This window comes from Barbus barbus (genome assembly GCF_936440315.1).
Source record: "Barbus barbus genome assembly, chromosome: 22".
Classification (NCBI taxonomy): domain Eukaryota; kingdom Metazoa; phylum Chordata; class Actinopteri; order Cypriniformes; family Cyprinidae; genus Barbus; species Barbus barbus.
Genome location: NC_136750.1, coordinates 19,087,878 through 19,107,204, shown reverse-complemented (window position 1 = coordinate 19,107,204; position 19,327 = coordinate 19,087,878). Strand labels below are relative to the sequence as shown.

Genomic DNA, 19,327 nt, shown 5'->3' with positions numbered 1-19,327 from the left:
AGAGGTCAAAGAAACATGAAATAGCTGATTGCGTGACTATATGTCTGTTAAAAGGATACATTCTCTGCCTTTCACAGCTGCAGTGTCACACTTTATCTGTTCTTAAAGGATAAAATCCCAACTCTAAGTCTGTCAAAAGACTCTGGGTTAAACTGTTCTCTCTAGGCGAGATGAAAGTGAAAATGCGGTGGCTGGAACAGATGGAAGGCTCCCAAAAGGCTTGGGTTCCTGAACTGTGATGCTCAAAGTTAGATAAACCTTCAGCATCACACTGAAAGATGCTTGAGACACCTGCAGCGAACAGCAGAAATCAAAGTGTAAGTCTTTATCTTGTAGCATTGAACAACCCATTTCGCACACACTCTCAGACAATAATGGAGGCACAGCTCAATCATCCTTCTTCTACAATAGGAAGTCTGTGTTCTTATCTCTTCATTTTCTACCAGACTGGGATTTAATCCTGGTTTTGTAAAGTCTCAGCAACTGTGATTTGGGCCTGTGAATGGATGTGTTCCTGGCTGGATAACTGCATTATGCCATGACTTCTGTTTTCAGGCTTGGCTAATGCGATTGTGATTGAATCTTCTCTCAATTCTCGGAAGCTTTGTCTAACTAGGTTGAGCCGCAGGTTCAGACTGTAGGTGGGAGAAAACCTTTGCCTGCCTCTGTTGTGCTCTGTAATTTTGGGAGGGTTGTTTACCCTTTCGGCTTATTCTAGAGAACTGTTTAACCCTCATTTCATTTGGCATTTGGAGAACAAGAAGCAGCAGAGACTAGTGTTGTCACGATACTGGAATTTCTAACTTCGATACGATACCTTGAAAAATATCGATATTCGATACCATTTTCGATACCACGGTGAAAAAAACTGCCACAATATTAAGGGGGTAATTTTTTTAATTTAAAGATAAATGTAACAAGTCGAGAACATGCAGTATATTTTACATGAACAAAAAAATGTCTTGAGGTACTGCATTTGTTGATTTATTTATTAATCTTTTATTAATCTTAGTTAAATGTTAATTGAAACAACGTTTACTAATACATGTACTAATTAAAATCCAAAGTTCTATTTGTTGATATTCTCATTTGCTTCATAACCAAAATATTTCCAGATATAGGGCCCTATGAAATCCCTTTTATTTTTCCCCAAATTCCGTTTTATTTTTTTCTACATTCAATTTTTAATTTTTCTGGATTCCATTTTTTCCGTTAGAATTTTTCTGGACTCTTTTTTTTTTTTTAATGGTCAAATTAAATGCTATGTCTATAATCTAAAAGCATGTCTAATTAATTAAAATCATGAAAATTATACAATTTAACATTTAATTTATTAAAAGTGTAACAAAAATGACACGTTTAGGGCCGTATGAAATGTTTTATTTTTTTCTCACCTTATGTTTTATTGTTACCAAATTCTGTGTTTTATCATGTCTATTATTTGAATGCATACAAACAATTTTTATTTATTCTTACAGTATCCTTATGAAATATGTTTTCCCCTTCAGAAATTCTGTGTTGTGTATTTAAATTTTACTGGATATCAGATGAAGGCATAAAACAATTTTAATTAATTTATCTTTGAATTAATGAAAATTAAACATTTAAATTTTTGGCTAATGAAGGGGATTTACTATTAAAATTTAAATATTTTGTGATTATTTCTTTTAAAAAAATGAACAGTAGTAGTAAGTAGTAGTATTATGTACATTCTACTAATAATAGTAATATAGCCTTTCTGGCACACGGTCTTTAATAGGCTAAGTTAAACCGAACTTTTATTTTGACGGGTTGCCGTGAATACTTTTAAAGTTCTGTGTGTGTATGATATGACGCTAGTTTTACTCAAATTAAATGGTAAAATGCTCGTAAAGTGCCTTTCAGATCAGTTCTGGAGATATTGTTGATGTATTTATGTCCTCATTGAGACGGCAGACGCTGAAATCACCGCGAGCGCCACATTAGTAAACACAACCGTAGGTGCAGCACATTCACACAGAGACGCGCAGAACATGCAGGATTCATATTTAAATCGACTTTTGCAGCTTAATATTTACAGATACTAGTCCATATCGCGATTTGATTTAAGTGCAATGACCTACTTTTGATTAATTCATCCAAACTTTGACAAATTCCGTGACATTCCGAGTTAAACTGTAAATTCCGTGTTTATGACTGGATTCCGTGCGCGTTCTCTGCATCGCGGAGATCATAGATCCCTACAGATAGCGCTCCTGCTGTGTTCTTTAACAACCAGAGCAGTCATCTTTCTATTCACTTCACTTTTGCTATTTAACCAGAGCAAAGGAGACGAGTGCGGTCACGTGTGGTGCTTGTCCACGCGCCTTTGGAGAGAAGTGAAAGTGACAGCTCGGCTAGTATCGGTGTATCGATACTTCGGGAAATTAATATTGGTACCGTTCAGATATTTCAGTATCGATATTTATCGAAATATCGATATTTTTGACAACACTAGCAGAGACTGTGGATGATGTATTTGTGAATTAAACTGAATATATCTCATATAACATTTATTTTAAAATATTCTATATTTAAAATTGTTTTATTTTGCATGGAAGAGCAAAATAACAACTTGTGTCAACCCCAGTGTGTCAAATTTAATATTTTATTTATTTAAAAATAACATTGTTTAGTTCTTTTTAGCTATACAGCACTGCATATTAAAAATAATATATTTAACACATTTATTAAAATAAATGTTATAATATATTAAAAAAAATATTTTACCTAACATTGAATGGTAAAATCCAGCTTTCAAAAATAAAAAAGGGTGTTTGTAAAGTTTAAAGTTTAGACTGGTTCAATCATTACTGTTATGGTAGCACTCAAATGAAAAAAAAAAAGTGATAAACAGCAATTTAATGTATTGGATAATATAATGGAGAGGAACAGATGCTTGTATGTTGTATAATTATCTAGCACAGTATCTGTGTGTCTTTATCAGCCAGCCTTGTAAAAAAACAAGGGTGTGACTTTTACCTTTTCCTTTTTTTTTAAATATGTTAGTATAACTGTAAGCTTTTATCTATTTTAAGACAAAAACGCACTAGACATTCTCTGTTCAGACATGAGCCAATTAATCGTATCCTAGCAACAGCAGTCAATATGTTTCTTAGCAACAACATTTTGTGATATGCAAAATTGGTTTAAAGAGGCTGGGACAAATCAGTCAAATTACTTGTCCCACTATAATATGCCATTTTATTCTGGGGTTCCTTTGCCGATGGCTGTTTAAAATGACTGGCATTGGTAATTAAGCTTGATATGCGGGTTTCTTTATACCCAGTTTTCCGTTGAACTTTGGCAGTACTATCCACTTGTCTGTATTTGCCATGCTTATTATATTTAATGCTTGCTCCATAAAGGACAAAAAAGGTTAGGTGTCAGCGCTTTCATTTTATTTGTTTTTTTTACCAAAGGTGACATATATTCTCTGTGGAAAATCTACAGGTATTAGATAATTCTTCACAAGGTCCTCCTCAGACCCTGACGGTATTATCATCTTGTATGCACCATTGTTTATTTTGTGGAAAACCTGTCTTTGCGCATCACAAATAATGTTCTTCTCAACTATTTAGGTCTCGGTTTGAGCGCAGGTGTCTCGGGATGCTTTAGTCCAGTATGTCACTCATTGTTATTCAGTAATTCACCTTATCAGTCACACTTTCATAAGTGCCTAAAGCATATTTTACAGCAGGGTGACAAACCATTTGTACATTTGTGGTTGGGTATATGTGTCACTGGAACCATAATAGAGAAGAATGAATATTTCATGACACTGAGGTTTAAAACACATATCCTTATGCACTCATGCAGTCTGGGCACCAAATCATTAGATTCGCTCTAAGCATGGTGTTGTCCTGAGAATTCAAACACATTTATACTTCATTAAAGGCCTGTCACGGTTATATAGAGTTTTGAGTTGTATAGATGTCTTCAGGTTATTTGTTCTACTGCTTGATTTACTTGTAACATCATCATTGCTGTAATTTGGATAAAGCATTTTGCAGGATTGAAAAGTTATTTGTTTTGTCAGTTATGTTGAGAAGTCCTGTTTATTTTGTCATGGACAGAAAGCCCTGCCTCCATGCTTGCTGATTTGTGTTAAGGCCCTCGTTGGCACTAAAACGCAGTGCAGAGCCGCTGACCTGGGATACCATTAGCATAAATCATTTGGAGTCTTCCCAGCTGCCATCGACACCACCTGGAGGCTACTTGTTCAGGCAGGTGGGCATGACAAAAAAAATCACAGTTTTTATGCAACTTTTTAATGTAATGTTACAAAAAATGTGATTAGGAAACAGGGTTAAAGGGTATCGGGGTTATTAGTTAACTAAAACTAAAACTGAAACTAAAATAAACCATTGAAAAATGTTTACTTGGAAAAAACGTTTAATTTAGTTTAACTTGATGTAAAAAAAAACTAAAACAGCCTATAACCATATAGATACTACACTGTAAAAAAAAAAAAGTTGAGCAAACTTAAACTTTTAAGGCAACCAGCTTCATCAGATTTTTGAGTTTTCTCAACTTATTTTTTAGGAAATGTTTGAGTTTTCTCAACTTTTTGTTGTATAAACTTAAAGCAACAAGTTGAGAACTCAAATATCTGGTTTCCTTAAACTTTTTAAGTTTGCTCAACTTTTTATTTTTGTATTTTTTACAGTGCTTGAAAAAATCAAAAGTTGAGAGAACTTAAACGTTTAAGGCAACCAGCTTCAGCAGATTTTTGAGTTTTCTCAACTTGTTGTTTTAAGTTTATACAACAAATAAGTTGAGAACTCAAAAATCTGCTGAAGCTGGTTGCTTTAAAAATTGTAAATTTGCTCAACTTTTTTTTTTTTTTTTTTTTTTACAGTGTATATAGAATTAGTATTAAAAATGTTGAAAACACAAAAAAATACTTTAAAATGGAAAATATAAAAGAAATACTGATTTAAAATATTAAAAAAAACGTAATAATATCTGAATGATAAAATTTATTGAATTCTTATTAAATATTATAATTATATTAATATTATTAATTATTTTCATGTTATTGTTGATATTGTTGATAAGCAATATATTGCTCGTATTAAATACAATTTTGTTTTATTAAAACACTAAAAATAATTTTAAATGCTACAATTGAACAATTGCTAACATTGAAGTGTACAGTATTAGTGATTTTAAAGATTAATTTTAAGGGAGTATTAGATGAATAACAATTAAATAATCAGTTATAGAGTTGGTACCAATATATCGTGCATCCCTAACCTGACAATTCTGTCATCATTTACTTGCCCTCATGTCGTTCTAAACCTGTATGTTACCAATAAAGATAACATTAACATAGTTGTTGTTTTTGGTTGGTTAGAAACCAAACAAATGTATAATCATAGTTAAATAACAACTGCGTCACATTTGGCGTTTACACTATTTATCCACAGCGATCTCAATAAACCTTAACATGAACCACAAATGAGTCAGAAACAACAATAAAATATGATCACCACGCTCAGGAAAGAATCAACATGTAAAGCAATTTTGATGTTATTAGATCATTTTAAGTCTTAACAACCTACATGAATTTTGTGCTGTGCATTGTTTCTCTTCTTTTTAATGACTCCAAATCATATATGCTCTTAAGCATCACATTCTTAAAGTGGCAGAACCCAACACTGTATGACTTTCTTTTATCTGCGGAACACAAAGGGTCAGATTTACTATACAGGGCAAATTAGCATTAGAGCGCAATTCCATAAAAGCGCCAATGGGAGGGGAAAATTTTGCGGGTGATTTACTAACAATGCGCACATTAAAGGTCCCATATTGTCAAAACATGATAACAGTGGTCTAGGGGCTATGTAACTCCCATATAAGTTACAAAACAGTCAATCCACAGTAAAGTGCACACAGACTGCATAAAGTAGCTGTGCCTTTTCACGAGCCCTTGTGACTTCCGTAAAAATGTGATGTCCAAACTGCTCAGTCACCGCCTTCAGTCACCATCCCGAGCACCACCCACCGTCCTTTTGCCAAAACCCCAGACAGCATCGCGTCCATGCCATTTGCTGAGCAACAACAACACGGAAACATGTCAAAAAGGTTAACTTTAACGGACGAAAACAGATTTGCTGACCTGTAACGTTACACTCTCACTCAAAGGATGGACGATCTGACAGAATTGTTACTATGAGGTGGATCACGTCTAACATGTATAGTATACAATGTATACAACTCACCGTGTCTACCTAGTCATGATGAAGATGTAAATACATTTTAAATTTCAGCAGGCAGCTATTTTTACAGCTACATTATTATTCCAGCCACAATTAATCACAACAATGTATATACAATTACTAATGATTATATATATATATATATATATATATATATATATATATATAATATATATAAATCGTCAGTTTGTTGTTTTACACACATGCACACAGACATTATTTCATACACGACATAGTGAGATGCAAGAAATCTTCAGACGCGCCCATAATAACAAAAGACAATACTTTATTGTACTTTTTCTGATAAGTGTGCTCTGCAAACGCAAGCATTTTTGACGATCGTTTCTGTCCAGTCCGCTCGTTTTATCGTGTTTAACCACAGCTGTAGTCGTTTTTTTGTCTGGCAGTGGCAGCAAGTATGTGATCAAATTTCTAATTTGAGGCTGTATTACGTCGATTCTGGCACCCAACATCACAACAAGATGATATTTTAAGCTCCTTATATAGCCGAATCTGCGCTGGTTTGAATGGGCCGCCTCCAGTTCTCCCTTTGTTTTGCTTCCAGCTATCGCTGTAATGTAATTGTGACATCGGCCCTACATGACCCTAGTTACCTGTGGTTGGCCTAGCTGTGCGTCACTCAGAAATCATCAGGCCAATTAGAAGAGAGGCTCATGAATATTAATTAGACAGGCCAAACTCGACCTGTTCTTAGCAGAGCTCCTGAGAGAAGAGCTGTAAAAATATATTGAGATGGTTTTTGGTACTTATACCTCAAACATATATTCTTAAGGACATCAAAACCTAAAATAAAACTCCAGAAAGGTGTAGAATATGGGACCTTTAAAGAACACTGACGCAGCCAGATCATTTCCATAATTACCAGCACAATTTACTAAGAGCAGCGCAAATTATCACCTGCTTTAAGACATGCTTTTTTTTGGACGTTAAATAATGGCACAAATACCAGTATTTGACGAGCGCAAATGTTAGTAAATTGCATTGCGTGATTAATTTTAATACTCTTCTCCCATAAATTTTGTGTCTGAAAGGAAAATTCCTACAAATGCATATTCAATAAAGTCAGCCGCAAAAATAACTATGTCCAGGCCGTTTCAGTTCTAATTCTTCACTGTGCGTCTTTAGTAAATTTGTCAGTACTATTTTAACGCCAAAAGACGGTTTGCGCTGGCCCAAAATATGATATTTTAAGAACTATATTTTTGTTCATTTTATGATAGTCGGTGTGATCCAAAACAACAAACCTTCATCTGTGGAAAACAAAAGAAGACAAGTCATACAGATTTGGAACAACATGAGGTTGAGTAAATTATGAAATATAATTTCTGGCTACTAGGCTACACAAGTCATGGCCTAATGGTTAGAGAGTCGGACTCGTAATCCAAAGGTTGTGGGTTCGAGTCTCGGGCCAGCAGGGATTGTAGGTGGGGGGAGCAAGGCACCGAACCCCCAACTGCTCCCCGGGCGCCGCAACATAAATGGCTGCCCACTGCTCCGGGTGTGTGTGTGTTCACTGCTGTGTGTGTGTTCACTGCTGTGTGTGTGCACGTTGGATGGGTTAAATGCAGAGCACGAATTCAGAGTATGGGTCACCATACTTGGCAGTATGTCACTTCACAACCTTCACTCACTCACATGTTTTCTTGGACTGACGAAGCACTACAGACTGTCAGTGCTCCCAGTCTCCTTTATTACTCCTCCTGTTATGGTATTTTATACACAGTCATCCTAAGTCTGCATGGAAATGTGGCATAATTTACGAGATCCCTTACAGAGGCCAGCACTGCAGTCCAATTTTACTCCCTTGCCAATGCTGCCTTTCCATTTGGATATATAAATGCGATCAGTAGTGAAGGCCAGGCTTGGTTAAAATGCTGACCATGGCGATTTTTCTGCAGATCAGTGCATAATATCAGTGCCAATGGACAATGACTGAGCAAGTGAAAGACAAGTTGTTTACTCGTTTTTTTACAATGCCCAGGATTTGAGTCTTGGCTGCTACACAATAGAGTTGCTTTATTGTGGGTTTTTTGCCATCCTGACAATATCTAGATAGGACAGCGATCAAGAATATAAGAGGAAATTGCAAAAAAAGATGAGACATTTGTGATTGAGATATTGTAAATATCTCAATCACAAATAAACCACAGTGGCTGCTGGGAGCGTTTGACAGAATCTATGTGTTTATATGTACAATAATAATGCTTAAAGTTCAGCACTAAAGCGGCTTCAGGGCCATAGTCTTTAACACCTTCGCAGTGTAATCCTTTCAATAAAACACCCTTGTGTGACATTATGCCTCTATGGTGTAAAACAGACCTTGAGTGTTTGGGGAAGTGGTCAAAATGTCACCAGATCAATGAGTGTTGGCTCCTCTAATGTCCAATACCATTACGAGCTTTCAGAACTTAACTCACCTTGAGCTTTTGCCTACATGAACCGCATTCTTGTTTCTTTGAGCTCATTCCAGACATGGTCATCCCCCGGGTCCCTCTGGAGATTTGCACCTCTGGATGTTTTACATGAAGCTGGGGCAAAGTTCACTAGAGTTTCTCAAACAGAACTTCATCAAATATACATGCTTAAGATCCTCAGAAAAGTGCTTATGTTCTCTTATCAGTCTTCTCTCCTTCAATCTCCTCTTCCTCTCCCTTTTTTCTCTCTCACTCACTGCAGGTATATGAACGTGGAACTAATGTTGAGCAGTTTGTGACACGCTTCCTGTTGAAGGAATCAGCCAGTCAGATCCAGTCTCTGCTGAACTCTGTAGAGAGTGCTGTGGATGCCATTGACGAGCAGCATTTATCAGTGGGGTGAGAAATAGAGCTTGTCCCATTCATCCACATATATGTCCATTAGGACATGAATGTATCCATAAGTTAAGTAGACTTTCAATTTAGCAAATGCTTTATGATTACATTACAATAATTGCAGGATTCAAATGGCTTGTGGACAATAATAATAAGAGAGCAGGTTTGGGATCTCACCCGGGTATGGGATTGAAAATGGATGAAAATTTGGCTGCCATCATACATTTAAAAATTGATTTGTTTAAGTTAAATAAAAAAGACTATTTCTAATGTAATTAAATACTGCTTAGTTGATTTCAGTTAAACATTTTAATAATCTGTATTCCTTGTCCTTGTTCTCCCTGTTATGACCTAGATCCTACCCCAGTAAGACCAGCCCACGCGTCCCAGATAGGCGCTATGAGGCCCCGGTGCCAGATTATCCTCCCAACAACAGAGTCAGTTCAAAGGACAGCCTGAGGAACATCAACACAGGTGCAGGTGAGGTGATCACCCTAGTAAAAAAAAGAAAACTATGCCATAATTTATTTTAAAAACATTTATTTCATACTAGGTATACTTTTGACATATCACTTAAGACTTACTGATATAAAATGCACATATTATGCCTTAAATGTGTTTTAATATCACTATTAAGGATTGCATGATCTCTTTAAAATATCAGTCTTTAAATGCAAGATATTTAAAGTGTACCTGAAGTATACTTGCAATAGTTCCACTTTAGCACAATCAAATATGCTTGAGTATATCTTTAGTTGGACTTCAGCACTACTTTCCCACAATTAAAGTGCATTAAGTACAAAATTAGTACAATTTAGCAGACTTTAAGTATTCCAGTTTAGTATACCAAAATTACAATTATTTTTATTAAGCACATAAATATGTAAATGTATTTGTAATATACTTAAAAATATTATATTTCAAATAAATAAAATATATATAATATATCAAATATTATATTTCAAAATAAATATATTTTAAATACATTTTAGGTGTTGTTTTTTTCACTAAGGTAGTATGACAGTTTAATGTTTTGAAATTGAGTAGTTTATTGAAACTTTGCACAAAAAAAAGTTTGTATGCTTTTTTGTTGTTAGTATCGTATTTGATACAGCAGGCTTTTATGGCTCATAAAGTATGATATATGAGAATATGGAGCTCATATTCAAGGAGGAAAAAACACTTCAGTTTTATTTAGAATCCCAAACTGAGATAATATGCAATTTGGTGCAGTTATTGATTTTTATATCGTTGAAAATGTAGGTGAAATTCTAATAGCTTGTAATGTAAATCAATGAGATCCCTATAACAGTATAGCTGACTACTTGTAATGAGATAAATATAATTTGTCATTCTATGTCTCTCAATAATATGTTTTATAAAAAGATATTTAAATGCTTAGTTTTAATTCAGTTTTATTGTGTGGGGCAAAACATATAATGCAATGCAATACAATGATTTAGAGATGATCAAATAACTGTTCCTCAAAAACCTGATGTATCATATTTGATACTCACATTTTAACATGAATTTGCTAAAAATGTTATGTATGTAGAATGTTGTGTTTTTGATCATGTTGATCATTTTGAGGCCTTAAAATTTGTGTATCAAATATAATAGAGTAGACTTTATAGGGTTAAGCATGTACTACTTATGCAGTAGATGCATAGAATTCAAGTCTGAAATACTGTAAATCTGGAATAACTCCGGTCACACAAAACTTGCAAAGTGACTTAATACTGAATATACTTATGTCTCCAAGCATCAGCATAAATGCAGCATGCATCTGTTTATGTGAACAGAAACAGCTGTGATGAGACTTTTTGAACAAGGTTGTGATGAAACTTTTGGTTCTTACCTCATACGCCTTCAGATATCTTTTCCAAGAAACTTCTAATTTGTTTTGTCATTTACATTACAAGATCTGATCCAAACCCTAGTGAACTGTATTGCTGTCTGTTACTTACACAGACAGCTGCCTTCTACAGCAGAGACAAATCTTTAGTATCTTTATAAATCTCAGTCACTTTTGATCCTTCTTGCTGAATAAAAGTATTAATGTCTTTCAAAAAACAAAAACAAAAACCAAAGCGTCGTATTAACCCCAAACTTTTGAACAGTAGCACACCTAAATATTGGGTAAAATAATATTTTTACGTTCACATGTTACACAAAGTATGTTTATCGGTACTTTTTAAAATTAAATAAAATGTTTTATTTCTTTTTTGTTTCTTTTATAATAATTTCTTTCACCATCTTTGTTGTACTGAGCATGTCACATTCTGGGATTGCCTTGTCTTTGTCTTTGCCTTGTCATGTGAATTTGGCTAAAAATAGGTATCTTAAAAGACTAAAGCCTACCCTAGTAAAAAAGTAATATATTTAAAATACATTTATTTAATTCTAATTATAGTTCAAAGCTATTAACATATTTACTGACAGATCACTCGAGACCAGTGTTGGGTAATTTGATAACTTTTTTAGTAACAGAATAATTTAACACGTTATAATTTTCAAAAATAGTAATTAGAGTATAGTTACAAGCCGAGGTCTTGCGGGACAAGATGGGCGAGTGCTGGTGCGGGCGGGTACACTGAAAAATATGATATGAAATATATTTTAAGGTAAGTGGTTGCAAACTATTTATTTTAGCTACATTTAAAAACAAAAAAACAAAATAAAAAAAGTTAGTCAATTAAATTTGTTTATTTAAATGTAGCTAAAATAAATTGATTGCAACCACTTACCTTAATTTTTTTTTTGTAAATTCAATGATTAATTTTTTTCAGTGTAGATACTTGTCTGTGTGCGGGATGTGGGAGAATAAAATGATTTGCGGGACTCCCACAAAATAGAAATATCTAAACATAAAATATCTAAAACAAATAAATTATTCAACTATTGCACAAAAGCAACAAGAAGTAATATAAAATATAAATGATTAACAGGCGCAAGCATAGGCAGAGTTTCTATTTAGGCAAAACACGTGTTTGCAGCATTGAGCAATGTTGAATTCTGGAATGCAATGGCCAGTCAGGAGTGCAGTGCTGAAATTTGCATGCTCACGAATCCTCTAATTATAACACACGAATTGTAGACATTATGAAAGATTCATTATGCATATATTCTTTGTGCTATGACAAAGATTTGTGAGATTGCGATGAACTGAGATGTCTTTTAGAGATTATAAATGCAGCGCTCCTTGCTGGCATTCTGCCAATAACAGTGTTTTTTGAATGTTGATGCTTTAATAACAAATATTTATCGGGAATGTTTATGCTGGGATTTCATAAATAGCGTAACTAGTAATGTAACTAATTACTTTTGAAATAAAGTAATCAGAACAGTAACGTGATTACTTTTAAAATTAGTAATCAGTAATTTAATTACATTTTCAGAGTAACTAGCCCAACACTGCTCGAGACTTATTGATATAAAAATTATAATTGTCTAATATTCATATCTGTGTTTAACTGAAAGCGCTGCTCCTCTCCGCCGCTCGCTGAACAGAGCAGACGCAAAGAGAGAGAGAGGTGTGTGCACGCGCTGGGAAAGCAAGACCTCGCGCTCCCGCAGCAGTATCGGCGAGTCTCAGAGACTAAATAAGGTTTAGGCGCTTTTTTGAAGGGAATAAAAGTCGCTAAAGGGGTCTGCAAAGTCTCTAAGTTGGCAACACTGTGCATCTCCATTTCTCCAACTACGGGCTAGGCCACGGGTCAAACAGAAAATGTGTTAATAAAATTTGTGCTGTTAATATGAATTTGCGTTAACGTTAACTTTGACAGCCCTAATTTAAATATATCTTTAGTTGGACTTCCGCACAATTAAAGTGCGCTAAGTACAAAATTAGTCCAGTTTAGCAGACTTTAAGTATACCAGTTTAGTATACCAAAAGTACATTTGCAGGGTATTTTTATTAAGTACATAAATATGTAACTGTATTTGTAGTATTTTTCACTGGGGTACATTTTGTACCCCACCTACCTGTATGATACCTTAAAATGCCTATTACTTTACTGTCAGAATATAAATAAGTGATTCACAAGGGAATGGAAATCTCAGAGAAATCTCCATTGAGACTAGATAGCTGTTCCTCAGCCAGGGTCTGTGAGAGGAAAAGACTGACTTTAATAATATTACCTCCATTAGAACAATTGGCACATAGATTAGAGGTGCCACACTTTCAATACTATTTTCCTGTAGCGTTTTAGTGGAGGTTTACTTGAGGACTTATTTAATGGTCTATTTGGCGCATTGCTTTATTGCTTCTATTCATCATGGGGTTTGTTTTTCCAAACATTGCATAAATCAATTTGGTAAGGATCTCTTTTGTGGTGCACACTTGGTGGCCAACTATTATCACGCAAAACATCCGCATTTACCATTCTGTGTGCCGTCTAATAGCCAAAGGCAAAGTTAAAGTCTGTCAAAGATGTGGTTTCGCAGGCTTTCCCGTGGGCTTTCTGTATCAACAAGCTCCACATTTCCATTACTGATGAGATTTGGGCCTGAGCTCCAGTGAGTTGGTTATGAAACCGCTCTAAAGAGACACTAAAACAACACAATGCCATTCATGTGCCAAGTCAGCACATACCACACGCTCTCGACAGTCTCTTATGCATGATGCAACTGAAGAAATATGTGAGTTTTTAATGAGGAGGTGGAAAAAAGGTCTTCCTCAAAGCGTTCCTGAGTTTTAGTTTGAAAAAGGAGTGAGAGGGTGCCTGGAGATACGATAGCAAATTAATTAAAGTGTTTTTCTTTTTTCTGTCACTGAGAAAGGAAATATATGATTCTTTTTTAAATGCCCATCTCACTTTCCTCTTCCTCTCAGTGCTAATAGAATAGTCATGCATTCAATTTCTCCAAATCAGTAAAGCAAACCAGACATTTCTGTTGCTGTGGATTTATCATTCGAACAGATCCAGAGCTTATTTGGAGTCTGATCTTAGTGAATGAATGAATGAATGATGCATTTATATAGCGCTTTACTGTGTATTGCTGTACACCCAAAGCGCTTTACAATCATGTGGGGGGGTCTCTCCTCAACCACCACCAGTGCCTATTGTGTCTGCATTTCATTAGGTGTGTTAGATGCCATTTGTAATTTCAGAACAAAAAGCTGTAAAGGAAAGCTTATATTGACATGCAAACTCATTATTGATGGTAATTAATATAGATCTCGATTGTCCTCTCATTCACTTTTATTGTAAAGTTGGCCTGTCCAATATGCCGATATCGTTCAAGTGACACCGCAGCGCTGAATCTGAGAGGTCTGTTTTATGGGTGACGTTCAAACACTGGCACTAGTTTTAAATTTCCCCTAGACACTGATAAAGCTGACTCGGCTCACAATAAAAGCACCATTCTAGCTGTCAGCTCAGGGAGAGCCGTGATTGGAGCGTGCCGTCCAAACTGTAGTTTATGAGCACCGGGATGAGAGTATTGATCAATACTTCTGCGAGACTTGCTTTGCACATGGCACTTTTTCTCCCATCAGTCAATCATAGGCTTTTCTCAAATTGCTTTCCTTCTCTTACTCTGCTCTCCACCGTATTTCTGCTCATGTTGCACAAACACACACACACAGGCTCAGTGCTTTAGGTTTGATTCCTACGATGATTATATATGATGATTCTTTCTGATAATAGATTACCAATACTGGATATTTAATTGTACGTGCACATTTCCCCTAATTTAGATTACATTTGTAATGCTGCAGTGCCTGAATTCACTTGTAGCATTTAAAATGGTTGATTAAAAATTTTGTATGCATTATTTTAAATAAATAATTTAGACAAAATAGCTTTTTATTCGTTAGCGGCCATAACATTATCAGTAGATAAAATAATTAGTAATAATAAAAAAGCTTACCAATAATTATCACTAAATTGATGATATCATGTAAAACAGTCTGTAGGATGAAACAGTAGCACTAATAGAAACAATGTTATTTTGGACAATCTAGGCATAGTGTAAATAAATAAAAAAAAAACTAATAGATATCACCATACTACCCAGCTGATTGATCACATTAAGAATTGCAAACATTTTTCTATTACAAGCTTTCTAAAATGTTATTTTTAAATATGCAAATGATACATTATCTAATTAAATATGCATTAATTTGCATACATTTTCAGAACAGAAATCTGAACACTGGATCAAGCCGGAAAAATAGCCGCTGTCAACAACTAGAAAAAAATGCTTTTTTCACAGTTTTTTGGAATAAAATGCTGTATAAAATCAGACAAATTATATATAAATGAATCCTTCTGTAAAATCCTTTAGAATATGGATAGAAATATATAAGTGGAGATTTCTGACTCCACTGCAGAAGAAAAAATCATTTTGAGAAAAAGGCCTTTAAAGATATGCATTGTAATTGAAATGGATAAAGTGTGATAAAAACAACACTTAAAAGTGTATTTTGGATATTTTCTTTCCACTAGTTTAAAACAGCACTTTATGAAAAACCAGATAGACCAAAATCTCACCGTTGACCAATGAATGAAAAAACCTGTTGTGCCGGTGGTGTCTCGCCTTAAGATTGCCTTTTTCTGCTTTGCTTGCTGAGATTTTTCTTCAGAGAGTCATTGTGTGTCATAATGTTTCAAACTAAGCAAGACTTTTTCCATAGATACCATATTGGCATGTCATTCATTTGACAGCACTAAATCTGGAAGGAGCAGGTGGTCAGGGAAAGGTTTGGGTTCAGCCCAGCTTGGTCCTGACTGGAGTCTGAACTGATGTTCTTTCCAAGTCAGTATGTTGTGGCTAAAGCGCCCAAGCTAATTAACATGAGCAGGAAGACTCCTAGATTATCTTCATCCATTCCAGACTTCTACTGTATGAGTGAAGAAAAATGTCTGTTGCTCTACTGCTGCTCATATGAAGAATAATGGAGACATGTAATTTGAACATTATAATCCTGTATGGTTCTGGCCTTACAGAATTGCAAACTTAGCATTTTCTGTGCTGATTTTGTGTTCTATCTGATGTATTTTTCACAGAATGCTGTGCTACAGTATGCCCTAATATTACTTCTTTTTAGAAAACCTCAAACTTGTCTCAGTTCAATGTTGATATACTGATTTAGTGACCATCTCACTATGCCTTTAAAAGGTTTCAGACCCTGTTCACTTGGTCCCACTATTGCTATGGTAACAGTTAATGTGTTCCAAAGTGTCTCCCCTCCCCGTTATGCTGGTCTCATCAACACAAGGGAGGTGTTAGAGTCTAATTGGTCTGGCACCTCAAGTGGGGCTGATTTCAAAGGCAGAAAAACCTTTTCCCTCATTAATAGGATCTGTCATTACATAAAAGAAAGAAAGGAAGGAAGGGTGGAAATCATGTTAATCACTCTCCTTTTTTGTTTTTCTGTGAAAAACAATAGTTTACTTATCATTCGCAGTGGCGGTATCTTGGCATCAGATTGTAATACTACGGTACAATTCCAAAAAACATGGTAGTGCTTTTCAGTACTTTTTTTATATGTGACATCTTCCCTAACGAACACCTTTTGATGTGTAAAAACTCAAAACAGTTTGCAAAGAAGTGTATATGTCCATTATAATCTCTGTAATAAACTGAGCTCAGTAATAATGTCTGAACATTTGATTCGCTCTGTCACATTGCTATGACAGCCACTCTCAGATGAGGTTTCAGGTGCCTGGAAGAGTAAAACATTGCTGAGACTATCTGCAAATTATGCATTTTGCCTCTCTGTCTCTGTCAGGAGCTGTGGAGGTGAGAAAAGAAGGACTTGAGGCACAGATCAACCGACTGGCTGAGCTGATTGGACGTCTGGAGAATAAGGTAAGAGGTTCGTCTTCTAATACTGAGAGGTCAAGTGCTTCCTCCTGGGAAGCTTCTTATAATAGCAAGAGGTCTAAATCCACAGACCTGTGCAGATTCAATCCAGTGCATTAAGACATTGAAAATAAAAACATGGTTGATAATAAATGGAAAGATATAGCTTAGTTTCTGGTTTTATGGCAACTGATAACATAATAATACATAGATTTCAAAGGTGTTTTGTATTTGTTTCAAATAAAAATGAAACATCACATAAGTAACACAAAAGAGTATATGTTTCAGAGGGTGGCAGGTGTTGACTGTGAGGGCTGTTATGCTGTTATACTGGTCTGTAAATTGGCCTTGCTTGTTACTGCATTATTGTAGTTTTTTTTTATGTATACACCTGATAAGGCTTTGATGCAACTTCATTTGATTAAATAGTATGTCATTTTAAACAAATATTATAGTAGTGGTTGTTTGATGGCCATCTCATATACTACCATTCAAAAGTTTAGGGCAAGTAAGTTTTTTTTTTTAGGAATTTGATTCTTTTATTTAGTAAGGATGCTTTGATCAAAAGTGGCAGTAAAGGCATTTACAGTTTCACTGAAGATTTCTATTTCAAATAAATGCTGTGCTTTTGAACTTTCTATTCAAGAAATCCTTAAAAAAGTATATCATGATTATCACAAAAATATTAAGCAGCAGAAATGTGTACCGCAATAGTCATGTGACACTGAAGACTGGAGACATGCTTGCTGAAAATTCAGCTTTGCCATCAAAGGAATAAATTATGTTTGAAAATATATTAAAATAGAAAACAATTATATTAAATTGAAATAATTTTTCACCATATTACTATTTTTACTCTATTTTTATCAAATAAATGCAGCCTTGGTGAGTATAAGAGACTTATTTTAGAAACATTAAAAAAAAACCTTATCAACCCCAAACCTTTGAATGACAGTGTAAGGGTAACCTGTAAATATCAAATGGGAATTGAATATGGGAAGATGGGACATGGATTTTCATTAGTCTATAAACACAAACCCAGAGATGGAACTTTGTTTTCTCATTTCATAAGTCCACTGGATGATTAGTACGTAAAGGCTGTGACATACCAAAACAACAGCAAAGAACTAGCATTGACAAAAGCTGACTGTGAAGTCGCCTCACACTGTGTGTGTCTGAGCTAAAGCTGCACTTGAACATACCATGACGAACATAGACACCTACGTTTTGCGGCTGCGTAAGAGGAAATGACTGTGTCAGCAAATGGCAATAGTCTGTGTTCATCATTTAAAAAGAGAAAAGGAAACTAGCACTGTAGATAAATATGCCATGTTGTTAATACAAATCTGTGTGTATTGGAATGGCTCAACAATGGCCCGATGTTCGCTGACCGTCAGCTTGGTGTGTCACGGCCTTAAGACTTTGTTGTGCAGCTTTTTTGTACCTCCTGTACCTAAAATACAGCTCTGTAATTTCTGTTACTGCTGCACTCACAGTACATCCACTTATGCACACACATGCACACACTGATAATTACACACATTCATATGTAAAGCCCTGAGAGGAGATTCAGATTGCATTTAGCAAAGCCCGTAATCTTTTCTTCCTATAGTTATTACTTTCATTGCCCAGGAGAGCAGTGAAGAAGGGCAGGAATGATACAGTGAAACAAAGAAAGCAATTAAACAGACCTGTCAACCATAGTACTGCACTAGTAGATGACTGTTTTTACCATTATATTCTTTTCACTCAACATCCATGTAACTTTCCTTTTTTGGTTAACCTTTATTTCACCATCTCTCTCTATTTCTCTCGGTCATTCTATTATGTGTGTCTGATAGACATTGAGCACGGTGGACTAATAGAGTCCCCAGTTAATACTGGAGGCTTTGGCAGGCAGGTTCTTATTGCTGGAGCTAAGAATAGCCAAACCAACCTGACTGATTTATTTCTCTCTCAGTGGAAGGGAGGTTCTGACACATCCTGGTGAGACGGGATGAATTGGAGGATATATGGGTTGAGCAGCAGAAACTCCTGTGGTAATGGAGGATGTTTTGGTTTTGGTCCAGACAGATTAGCAAGGATACAAGCATATACAATCAATTTTACAATGCAGGAAGAGAAATATCATGAAGAGCATCATATAAAATTAATTAGCTTAAAGATTCTTATTTTCTGATATGCACTACTGTTCAAAAGATAGGGGTCAGAACAATTTTTTTTTTAAAGAAATGAATGTTTATTCAACAAGGAGGCTATAAATTGATCAGAGGTGACAGTAGAAACATTTATACTGTTAATAACATTCTATTCATCAATACATTTTTAAAAATGTATTACAGTTTCCACAAAATTATTAAGCATCACAACTGTTGTCAACATTGATAATGATAAGAAATGGTTCTTGAGCATCAAATCAGCATATTAGAATGATTTCTGAAG

General features: G+C 35.1%; 1 protein-coding gene across 1 annotated transcript in view; it reads left to right on the top strand.

Annotated features, from left to right (window-relative positions):
• Window positions 1-8,191: 8,191 nt before the first annotated feature.
• Window positions 8,192-19,327, top strand: part of LOC306888669 (N-terminal EF-hand calcium-binding protein 2-like) — a gene marked incomplete at its 5' end in the record, with an annotated part of 26,290 nt that continues 15,154 nt past the window's right edge. Inside the window, 4 exons of the mRNA XM_079447095.1 lie at window positions 8,192-8,203; window positions 8,940-9,076; window positions 9,429-9,553; window positions 16,812-16,891. Of these exons, the coding sequence (XP_079303221.1) occupies window positions 8,192-8,203; window positions 8,940-9,076; window positions 9,429-9,553; window positions 16,812-16,891 (354 nt within the window). The remainder of the gene's footprint in view (window positions 8,204-8,939; window positions 9,077-9,428; window positions 9,554-16,811; window positions 16,892-19,327) is intronic.